This window comes from Dermacentor albipictus, chromosome 5, assembly GCF_038994185.2.
Source record: "Dermacentor albipictus isolate Rhodes 1998 colony chromosome 5, USDA_Dalb.pri_finalv2, whole genome shotgun sequence".
Classification (NCBI taxonomy): Eukaryota; Metazoa; Arthropoda; class Arachnida; order Ixodida; family Ixodidae; genus Dermacentor; species Dermacentor albipictus.
In genome coordinates this window covers 136416046-136428175 of record NC_091825.1, presented here as the reverse complement: position 1 = coordinate 136428175, position 12130 = coordinate 136416046, and the positions used below count along the sequence as shown (strand labels likewise).

The window sequence follows — 12130 nt, the reverse complement described above, 5'->3', positions numbered from 1 at the left end:
ATGATCAAAATGCAACTGGTAACAAGTGTGTAAGATACTTGTGGATGTTAACCAGTCAAACAGCTGTTGATTGATCTGCCCATACATATATACAAGGTGTTCACATTCACAAATTTGTATACATGCAGCTATTATTAAAGACTTATAAAATTTATTATAGATGATGGGCCTTCCAGAGAAGAGAAGATGCTGGGACTATGGCTTCGAGTCCTTGCACTGTGCAAAGCCACATAAGCGCTGCTGCGTTTCTTGAGATGCAACAGCCTATATGGCCGCTTGTGACGAACTCAAAGTTGAGTGCTTCACTGCAAGTGTGTGCACGTGTGCGTGTGTGTGTATGTGTGCATGCACTTGTGTGTGTATTCATATTATGAACTTTTGCCTCCCTCTCATCTTTCACTCCCCTTTCCTCAGTAGAGAGTAGCCAACTGAACTCAACCTCGTTTACCTCCCTGCTTTTATTTTGAAGACAATGACTTTCTCGACAAGTTACCACCACTTCTGTGTATCAGGTATGTAGCTTCTGACATGAGTTTCTAGCCTCTTTCATGGGCCGATCTCGCAGATAGTAGTCTGACTATAAGTGCCATTGAGGCTACTGTTTATATGTCACTGGATATGCATCACTCTTCAATGAACCTCTTTCACGCCAACTTGGGTCTCTTGGCATGTGGCGCTGGTTGTGTGCAATTCTTCAATGACAAAAGAATCATTAAAAATTAATCTGGTGGAGGGCGGAATCAAACCCGCATCATATATTCAGACAAGATTGTCTGACTATATACAGGATGTTTCAGCGAACGCTTTTAAAAAATCTTAAAGGTTGCCTGTGGCAGATAGCACAATTCTAGCTCATGAGGCGGTCTACTATAAGCGATGGACCTTACTTGCACAAAAAATTGAAATGCATAATGACTAATTTACAAAAAGTCACTAATTAACTTTCCAGCTAATTACTTTATGACCCATTTTACAATTTACAAATTCAAGCTGTGGAGTTCGCAAGGCAGACCCACTTGGAACGAATTCTCAGGATGACACCAGTTCTGAGAAATTAATTCCTGAACTTTCCAGAGAAATACGTAGGCGCTTTAGTTAGTTTCGTGCTTGAATGCATAAAACAGTGTTTTTGTTAATAAAGTAACTGAAACACGATCAAGGAACCCTGCTGCATACATGCTTCATACATGAAGTGCCTCTACGGTGGCAACATGGTGTTTTGCTTTATCGCTTCAATGCTAATCAAATTAATGTCAACACTCATCGTAACACGGGTTCTACTGAAATTCTTTAAAATTTTTTAGTAGTTGAAAGCTCGAGAAACTTGCCGGGCCCCAGGGCGAACACGTAGACAGGCCGGAACTCCAGAAATCGCAGGAAGGCTTCCAGCAGGGACCCATTGCTTTGGCTCTCAAGGATGGCGGAGAGCATGTTCTGAATGACAGTGGCTGAAAGGAGCGGGGTGTCCTGCCCACTGCCTTTGGAAACACAAGTCAGCCAGGCACTGAGCAATGGCTCCAAGTTTTTCTTGCACTCGGCTGGTGTGCCTGCCACTGCCTCAAGGAGTTTTAGTATGTCAGACTCAGTGAAGACACTGCTGAAGGCCTGCAACACCTTGCTGCTCTCAATGTGTTTTAGTAATGTACCTGTAGAGATTTTGGCCATCGACTCATCCTTAAGAAAGCACAGGGATGCTTGCAGCCCCTTTGGCATGCTAGAAGTGCACTGAAAAGAAAAAAGAAAAAGAAACGCAAGTGCTGCTGCTTTTCAAAAGACCTATCAAAGTGGTCTGTAACACTCTTTCAATGAGGTAAATAAACCTGCCCAGCCACTAGGCAATGCCCTCATGAACACCCAAGCCAAATATTACTTCATAGTGGGAGAAGTGTGCAGCCCCTTCGGTCACAATTTCAACCCAATCTAAAAATCTCATAGCATAGAACATAATGCTGCGAGTTTTACATGTGGGCAATCCTGAAAATCTTGATTAATTCAATGTTTTCCTTTATTGCCCTTTTCCAAATGTAAATAATTTCTACAGTGCTAATCTTTTCTCTGTCCCATTAACTACCATATAAATATGCACCTTTTGTTAATTCCTGTGACATTTGATTTATTGTTTTCATTCATAAATATTCAAGCAGTCACATTCGTGCCTGTCCACATGTCGGGTGTGTCCTCTCCGTGCATTCTTGTAGCTCAGCATCACTTCGACAAGTACAACCTCAGACCTCCTAGCTGACACTTCAAGTATACATGGAGCCCTAGATGTTCTAAGCTTACCGTATTTTTCAGTGTACAACCCCCCATGACATATAACCCGCACCCCCGATAACAATAACCCAGAAAGAAAAAGAAAAATCTGCATGTATAACCAACAGAAATAGATGCATACAACAACACTAAAGTTCTTGTGAAAAGTACCTGTTAGCAAATGCACAACTCCTCCACATCGTATCTCCGGCCCACGGCTCTCTCTCTCTTTCCCCCTCTCCACCTTTTCAGCGATGCTGATAAAGCTAAGTTCACATAGCAGACATGATCGTGAACAAATCAGTCACGTAACAGGTGATGCAAATCGGATCACTTTGCAGCTAACAGTCACACGACAAAGAATGACAGTGTGGACGGAGCTGCCCTTGCATGGGCAATGGTGATGGAGCAAACGCAACCAAGCCGTATTGCGAAACACTTTGCCTTGACAGAGGGTGCACCATGAGCATGGGTGAGGTACGTACGATCATGTGACATGCAATCCGCAAGCTCAAATTGCAATTCGGCCCATCTTGTGAATGCTTTATTATCAGCTTCTGTGGTGCTAGGATGGCCGTTGAGCACAGGTCATTGTGATCCTAGTCATAGTTTGCCAGCACTACGTGCACTATTCAGAATAGGATGAGATTCTCTAGGAGATAACAAAACTGAATGGCGGAGTACCTAGCCTTAAGGTGTGGCTTCACGGCAGCGCACGCCGCATTGCCATGAAGCCACACTTCAAAGTGAAATTCGCACATGACCCGCACCCCGACCTTACTGTTATATTTTATGAATTTTTGTTGTGGGTTACACATGAGGAAGTATGGGACCACCACTACCTCATGTGCATTTCTTCATCAACTATTGTGCTTGTCTACATGTCGTGTGTGCCCTTTTCATGCAGTCTTGTGGCTCAGTAGTGTGTTTTCAACATCCCAGTAGTCGTATAACTTACATTTTTGTTTGTGACTTACTGCATGTGCACATATGCATGCATGTGCATACATATTGAGCGAATCAATTAAGCAACAGGGATAATACAGCTGTGATCAAAAATCCTTGCATAACATTATTGTTTTGTGGTAGTGAGAGTGAAGAGCAAGACAGCACCAAAACAGTGAGCCACGCATCTAAGATATTATTGGGCAAACTTGTGCCTAGTCAAGAAAAACAAAAGAACAAGAACGAAAAACACTCAAAGCACAATGATAGTGGCAAGCACGGTAGTCTGTCTTCGAAATGTGAGCTATGAGTCAAGTCCGTTGGCTACATGACTCATTATGCATTGCAGCACAATTGTTGCTGCTCAGTTACATGCCATAATGTACACCACTAGTACTCACATCATGCATGCACTCAGACCGAAGAAGGTTCCTTTGTTATAGAATCGACGACAATTAAGAAAGTTCCGATACATGTAGGCTCGTCTTGCACTGAGCAATAACTTTGTAATAGTGGTTAGCCAGTGAGAAAATGGTCACTGGAAAAAAATATACAATGTACACGTGTCAATACATGAGGAAGCTTTTGGCACATACCTGCATGACCTGAATGATAGTGTCGAGCACGAAGGATGAGTAGCCATGTGCAACAGAATGCAGGCCGTCTTGTGCATCATAGAGGTACATTGAGAGAGTCATGTAATCACGAAGCAGAGCATTAAGCAAAGCAGCAGGCTCCTCCTTTTCTGTCCTTAGTTCGATGGCACGCTCAAAGATGTCCTTTAGGACTTGGATCACGGCAAAAAATTCCCGCACGAGCTAGATGAGAAACATGACACCAATGAGTACTTGTTGTTAAAAAGTCACATGAGAAATATAAGTAAGGAAGTGTGCAAACATGGACAAGTGAGTCTTGAAGCAGTAAGAAATTACTGAAACAAGCTCGCATTAGAACCAATCTGGATCAAATTAAACAAAGTAATTTGAGATGATGAACCTGTAATCAGGCATACTAATGAAAGCATGGGAAACTGGAGCAACAGTAAGTTCTCTTTACAACTTGGTCTGTCTGGAACAGCAATTTTATTTTGTGGCACAAGGACACCTCAAGAAGTTTCAAGTCATTCCAATAGCATAGCTCACATACTTGACCATGCCCTTTGAAGATCATTTGACCTAACTAATGTTCTGAGACATGTGAGTTCAAGCTAAAGAAGGTTTACGATAGACATTTGAAAATTGTTGCAGCAAAGTACCTTGTTTATAAACAGGCAGAGCTCACGTCCACGACACATTCGTCTCACTTTCTGAATATAAAAATTTGATCGGAGGCGTATAGAATGTGTTGCAATGAAAATAATTGTAATCAGATAGTGAATATAAGCCCATAAGAGTTTCTTTGGCTCTCCTCCATGCATATTTCCAATTTTCTTAAGCGAAACATATTTTCGTTACCATACACATGATGCCACCACACTTCCAGGCCACTGCGCTTGCCTCGGGCAGATTCTCCAGCTGTGTGCAACAGCACTTGCATATAACACATCAGCTTATACAGTAAAACCTCGATATAACAAAGTTTCACTTACAACAAAAAACTATGTTACATTTCAAATTTCGTTTTAAAGTTGCAGCTGTAAAAAGAATTTCCCAAATTTCCAGAACATTTGTAGTGGATAGTATCTTGTCAGTAAGTACTTATAAACAAATCGCAAGAAGGTCGGGCCATAGAAGAGCGGTTATGAGCATCAGCGTGCATGATGTAGATCGCACAAAGAGCAACACATCGGCCTGGCTCATGGCATGCGAGATTTTTATGAAATTTGCATTTGTATTTGTTGACCATGCTCATTGCCCACAGCCATCATGAGATGGCATCCACAAATTAAAAACGAAAATGTAGAAAGATATGGACATTTGTCCTGAAAAAAAAAAGATTTTGCAGTTTCACCAGAAAGGCAGAGCAGTGAGTGCAATAGCAAAGAGACAAGTACATGACGCAAGTTCATAATTTTATCGGTGTCACACACACTGAGAGAAACATGAACAGATCTCACTGAATGACCACATTTGTTACAACGCAAGCCAACGAAAGCAAACGCTCAGCATCGTGTCTAGAGAAAAGCTTAGATTACGTGACTGCCAACACTAGATGTGCAGTAACACAATGCACATCAAGGCACTGACCATTCCGGCTTCCCCCTTCGCACTTGCTGTAGATTATCTCCAAGACATGGCATATGGCCCGCATATGAATAGCCATACACAGCCAAGGCAAAGGTGGAAGAAGAGGAGGAGCATGTGCTAGGGAATGAGGACAGATAGGCACACATCTTCTGCCCCCTTCCCCCGGCCCCCTTTCTCGGTCAACATTTTTGTAGCGTTTGCAAGATTTACATGCCTGAAATGGCCAAAAACTTATAGAAATGGTTTTAGACGGAAAAAATAAGACATGGACAACAGAGTAAAAGACACGAACAGGCACCCGCTCGCAAGAGATTTTTATTTTTCCCGATGCTTCACTTATATACCCTCAGGCATGTGAACAGGAACAAACATAGGTGAGTTCGCATGTGATAGAAACCAAACCTAAGCATATCCTAACAGCCAGGAAACTAAACTTATGAGTTTAGTTTCCTGGCTGATGCGTATCTTCCTGTTTGCATGCCTGAAGGTATATAAGAAGCATCGGGAAAAATAAAAATCAGTTGTGAGTGTGCACCTGTCCGTGTCTTTTACTCTGTTGTCCACGTCTTAATTTTTCCGCCTAAAACCATTTCTAAAAGTCATGTACCAACCAGCCCAACAGCAGACGTTACTAAGCCAAAAACTTTGTTAAATCAAGACAGTGTCACGAAATTACTTACCTAAACCGTGAAAAAGATATACGCAGTTTTCCATGAAACTAAGATGGGGAACTAAAATATTTTGTTACCCCACAAATTTCCTTGAATTGAACTTTGTTATATCAAGTTTTGATTATACAGCCATCTGCGCTACCTTTAGAGATGTGTTGATGACTGGCTAAACCGATTCAGCACTGTTACAGTAAACAAGGCAATGTCTTCGAATAACACTAAGTTTATATGATTCACTCACTTTTCTATTGCAGAACAACTTCCTTGCATACAGCATAGCTTGGTAAAACAAGCTTCTGCATTCAAACGCACTACAGGACGAGACGTCTAAAGCAGTCTCCTCTGTTGAAAGCGCATTCTTTTTCGTGCGCTTTGGGACATAGAGCATGTCTAGAAACATGCGCTCCAGTTGTGCCTCCGAAGCTGTAAAGAACTCCTTCATGCCGTCCTCTCTCATTGGCCTCTGTCAGGACAAAAGAACAAAACAGAGTATGAAAAAGGCTAATATACTACAACATGAATGTACAGTCTCTGTCTAAAGTATATGAGCTATGTTGCCTACAACCACAAACTAACTACAGGCTAGAAAGTGCACTTTCTTTCAACCTGTATAAGAAAGTTTCAACAAGTTGCTCTTTTTTTTTTCCTTTTTGTTGCTGGCATAAAAGTGATCCCCACCCCAATTTTTTCTGGCTACTGAAAGGACACTAAAGAGCAATACCAAGTTAGTTAGGCACATAAAGTATTTTATAACTTTATCTTCCTTTACTTTGGGGGGAAAACTTGATTGAGTGGCGGAGGCTAAAGCTAAAGATATTTTTCTTGAATCTTGTGCCAAAGTGTCAATAATATGGTGGAAAAAACATCTTTATTTACAGGGGTTGCCTCTGGGCCTATGAAGGGATGGGGCAAACTACTGCACGTCTCATGTCAGAGATTAAACTGACTTCCTATATGTAGGAGAGAAGTGTGTGATATGATAGACCATTTAGCCATTTCTGCTGACTATTTTCATCTTGAGTGCTAATCCCAGCTCGGGTGACATGGCAACACTGTATAATGGTGATTGCCAGCAGATGCGATCAGAATCGAGCAGATGCCATCAGAATCCACAATGTCATGTAAATGTGCTGCTTGCAAGGTGGTGTTACCAGCCATTCTTCTGACTTTGCATCTTTTTTGGCTTACCAAACTTGTGCTCCTTGTAAGACTGACACTTTTGGTATATCAAAAGTGTGATTTAACAGTCCAGCTTCACTTAGGGTGTGTTCCAATTGTGGCCAGCAATGGAAACAGTGTATGTTAACAGCTAGGAAGGCAGCTTTAAGCCCAAGCAATAGAATGCATCTGGAAGACGTATCTGCGACTCCAACGATACCTTGTGTCAATGAGGATAGGTAATAAGAACACACATCACTATTTTCGTGTGTGAACCCATGAAAAACACAACATGGCTTGCAGTAAGTGTGACTACGTTTTTTTGTTTTTTTTTTTCCAGACAACCACCCAGTCAAGTTCTTAAGCATTTTACCCTGACACCGTCTTGTTAATACAGCAAAGTAGCCTGCATCGTTCTTGACTTCAATGCTGTCTTCGCAAAACTGTCTTTTTTGCCAGCTTCGCCAGGATTGGAACGAGACTAAACATGGACACTGTTCACTTAGCTGTCTAATAAGCCATCTATGGCGAGTGTTGGAACACAGCCACAATATACCTCTTTAGTGACCTGATTGCCAACATCACAGCTTTGCCATCATTGCTTCGATGATACACATTGCATGTTTATAAAAAATTTATTGAATTAAAATTTTGTTAAAGCCAGACTTTAACTTAAATGGACATCACAACAATTACAACAAACAGACTTATACAACGTTGCCTACTTTTGCTAGAAGTCAATGCGTTTTAGGTGCTTCTTGAGCCAAGCAGCATGAAAAAGCTTAATACGATAGAAAGGAAGACAGATATAGCATTGTCTTCCATTCTGTCATATTAAATTGTTGTTTTTCCACTTTCCTCAAGGATGTAATACCAGCTCATCCAGCAAAGGATTTTCTCAAGTATTGTCACACTATATCGTAGTGGAATTCACTACCAGGACCAACCTTATATTTATTCTTCAAATTTCAAGGCAACTAATGACCAATATCTTAATTGATGTCAATATCATGCTTGGTCTACATTTACTGGCTTATTTATCTACTGTGTGCTGTTACTGCAGCCTCACTGCTTGCTTGCCATATTTACCCGATTCTGAAGCAGACCTTTTGTCCAAGAAAATAGGTCTAAAAATTACCTGCACATTGCAACAGCATATGAACTCAAAACTATTTTCATAGCATTGGCAACAGCCTACACTCTGAGCCAGCGTAATCACAAGATGGCCACTGAACAAGCTTTGTGTAAATTAGTCATGACGACACACTGTTACCTTATGAAAGCTCATTCAAAGGGGAAGTTATCTTAAGCGTTAAGTGAGCAACAACGAAAGTGCGTCACAGTTTTTCCGCCATGTCGTAATTTTGAGTGCGTCTGCTGGACAAACTGGCCAAGTGATTATTCTAGGTGTGGGCCCCCATCTTGTTTGCGATGGTTGCGGAGTCATTAAAAAAATGCAGAGTACCAAACACAGTGGACCGCATGGATGACAACACATTGTTGTTCATAGATAGTGACAAAGACCTGTCTAACATTATGACAATGGGCATTAAGTGCAAATAAATTTGTACTCTGCAAAGGTAAATTCTGCGAGCTTCATTTTTCTCTGACTGAAAAAAAGAGAAGAAATGTCAACGTTTGTGCCGCCACAATTTTTCTGTGTTAATTCATGCACCAATTAAGCTATCACTCACCGTCACCGGTAAAACAGCAGATGACCAAATGGAAGCATAGCTGAGGAGCAACTTTGAAACAACATTCGAATGTTCATGAATAAATCTGCAGAAGACCAGAGGGTGCTGCTGGTGGTGCAGGATGGTCTTGACCACTGAGTAGACGTAGTTCTTGTGCACTGCAGACAGAAGCCAAGTGAAAAAGACAGCAACCCGCAAAGGTTGGAGTCCATTATGCAAACCTCTTGCAGCTTTACGATGTCCACAAAGATTTTGCTTTGTTACAGGGACAAAAAAAGAAAATGTTAAAGGGCCCCTGAAACAGTTTGGACAAATTGTGTAGACGCATAGGGTACAGCTAAAGTTAATCATTCGCACTGCAATTTGTGTGAAGCTTCTCACATTAAGAGAGCTATTGACGATTACAAGTTACTCTCCTCCACAGTCATGCATTTTCTCCTCAACTCGTTCGCCAAGTGATTGGGGCTACGCTCCGCCTTCAGTGGCTCAGAGCAACACGTGTACATAACTCTTCCTGGAAATCTGCTGGCTGATCTCAGCTCAAATTTTGCATGGAGGTACCATTTTGCCTGAAGTTTAGTATAATAATACCGTGTTTTCAGGCCCACTACTTACTAGTTCCATTCCCCAAAAAATCCAAAGTTGGTGTATTCTGTGGCAACGCCACTCAAAACATGAATTGAACTGAATGCTGGGGTTTTATTGCCAAAATCACGATTTCCAAATCAGTTTTCATTATACAGCGCTTGATATGTCGCGCACCTAGGCGACAAGGCATCACAGCTAGACATGTGCCGTGGTAGTGGCGAAAACGTTATCACTCTGTGGTTCTGCTTAAAAGCGCCGGCATTCAAGCTGGCGCTCGCTTTCATTCCTGAAACATGGAACCGGGCAGCTCGCCCGCTGCTGTTAAGTTGATGGCTAAATAAAGCCATAATGTTTCCGCTCCACCGTTGCGCTGTCCTTCCGTCAGACATGACAGTCCTCTAATAGACTTCCCTACTAGTACTTGAAACAGTACTTTCAACAACATTTTCTTATTGAAATAGTAGTTATAGCTATCACATATGCATGTTGTACATAGCATTACATTTCTCTATTTTTAAAACACCAATACATGCAAAAGGACTCTAAGTTGCTTACCTGTGTCAGAAGAACCTTCTATACACTCTAGAGCAGCTGGAACAAGAGGGCTGAAGTATGTACTGCAAAAAAGAAAGAGAGCAAATTCAAGAGTTTTAAAAATATCAGACATAAAGTTAGCATACACTATTTGTCGTGCAATTAAATATAAACGAAGCAACCAAAGCAGTGTTTAAGGTCACAGTAAGCCTTTGGAAAATTTTTCTAAATCTAGAGTTTTGGTCACCATTCGGAGAAAAGAAGAAAATTTGTCCAAATTTAGAGAAATTTTGAAATTTATTGCGAGTCATCTAGCCTTGGATACTAATTTCAAAGATTTCAAGAGTACTTTCTCATATTTGTGCCATTTTGATGGAGATAAAGCACATTGTTTTCTTTAATGGAGCAAGTTTACAAGCAATAGAAAATGGTGGTGCGCATGGAATGTCTGCATTTCAACCCCCAAACTGGCCGCTTCTGCGCGGTTATCTGTTAGCTTTATAGCTTATCTAATCTTACATGGGTCATTTATTTGCTAAATTTTATATAAATTCTAGTAATACTATATTATTATATTGTTATACCAACTATATTGTTATATTGTTATGGCCATATTGTTGTGCCAACCAAAAGTATTGTACTTCACATCGTCATTGGTGATTTCTACAGTAGTTAAGGAAACATTTTCTCTTTGCTTTCTTTCTTTTACTGTGCCATGTATAATGACCTGAAACGCTTTTTTCAAATATTCTGCAATAATATTCAAAAACGAATATTTCTTCAAAATATTCTGCAAAAAAAAATTGGCCATTTTTGGTCAGAATTCGGCATAAGAGCAAGGCACAAAGAGGTTAAAGACAATTTCACATGAATATTCCGAGATTAAGAAATGCTGAATCAGACATTGCCAGTTGAGAAAAGTACTGGCAATCTGCTCACCAAAGCAATCACAGCACATTTAATATAGGTTACTGAGAGAACTGCTCACCCAGCTTCAAAAGACTCCATCTCTTTGGTGTTCTTAGTAGCAGCTTCGTTTTGCTTGAGTAAACCTATGAAAAAGAAGTTGGTTGTGCAAGCAGCTATAGAAAGTTTGATGTTTTCCAGATAATTTGATTAATGAAGTTTCATCTATCTCAAAAAATCCTCTGAATAAAGTAGTAAACTCTTAAAAAAAGCACAAAAACACAATAAGTTGTGCAACATGTGCATCTCTTTAGAACACACAATGTACCAAGCAGAACATGACATACATACATAATAAAGGTTCATCATGTCTCTACATGAAAAAATCTGCAAATAGGTTCAAACTTTATCTGCTATAAAACTACTCCAAAAGTAGCAGCTCAAGCACTAAGAACATCACCGAAAAAATTCAGTCTGCTCTATCATTTAAAAAAAATTAAAGTATGGGGTTTTACGTGCCAAAACCACTTTCTGATTATGAGGCACGCCATAGTGGAGGACTCCAGGAATTTCGACCACCTGGGGTTCTTTAACGTGCCCCTAAATCTAAGTACACGGGTTTTTTCGTATTTCGCCCCCATCGAAATGCAGCCACTGTGGCCGGGATTCGATCCCGCGACCTCGCGCTGAGCAGCCCAACACCATAGCCACTGAGCAACCACGGCGGGTGATCTATCATTCTTCAGTGATTGTCACTGTTCCTCATGTTTTTCAAGAGCTCGTTCAGTGATTAACATGGTGTGCCTTCATCTACTACTGTCTGCATTTGTACACTGTGAAATGTTGCTAAAGAAACAAACACAAAACAAGAACTCCAAATGTTAGCAGATGCAAGCTCTCCCAAAACTTCTTGATTAAAGTCACACTCAACCTGTAGGCAAGGTTTTGATGCAAGGATCCACCGAAACAGTTTCAATTATTTATTTAACCACCCTAATATGCCATGTATCAATCTAGATAAAGAAGAAAAAAGAGTGATGCCTACAGCTGCAAAGATGTTCGGAATACAGTTAAAGATGTGTCTGCTACCAATATTGGTCAAAAAGCAGCCATACGTAGGCAGAAGTGATACAACACGGGTATCTCAATGATGAAATTTGGTGCTCAAACTCCCGTGAGCGGCTCTTAAAGCTGT

The 12130-nt window shown here is 40.8% G+C and overlaps 1 protein-coding gene across 1 annotated transcript in view; it reads right to left on the bottom strand.

The window, feature by feature from the left end:
- Nucleotides 1-12130, bottom strand: part of LOC135909257 (nucleolar pre-ribosomal-associated protein 1) — a 64221-nt gene that overhangs the window by 26830 nt on the left and 25261 nt on the right. Inside the window, exons 15-20 of the mRNA XM_065441160.1 lie at nt 11018-11081; nt 10051-10112; nt 8908-9065; nt 6297-6518; nt 3795-4016; nt 1329-1725 (exon numbers count right to left, since the gene is read on the bottom strand). Of these exons, the coding sequence (XP_065297232.1) occupies nt 1329-1725; nt 3795-4016; nt 6297-6518; nt 8908-9065; nt 10051-10112; nt 11018-11081 (1125 nt within the window). The remainder of the gene's footprint in view (nt 1-1328; nt 1726-3794; nt 4017-6296; nt 6519-8907; nt 9066-10050; nt 10113-11017; nt 11082-12130) is intronic.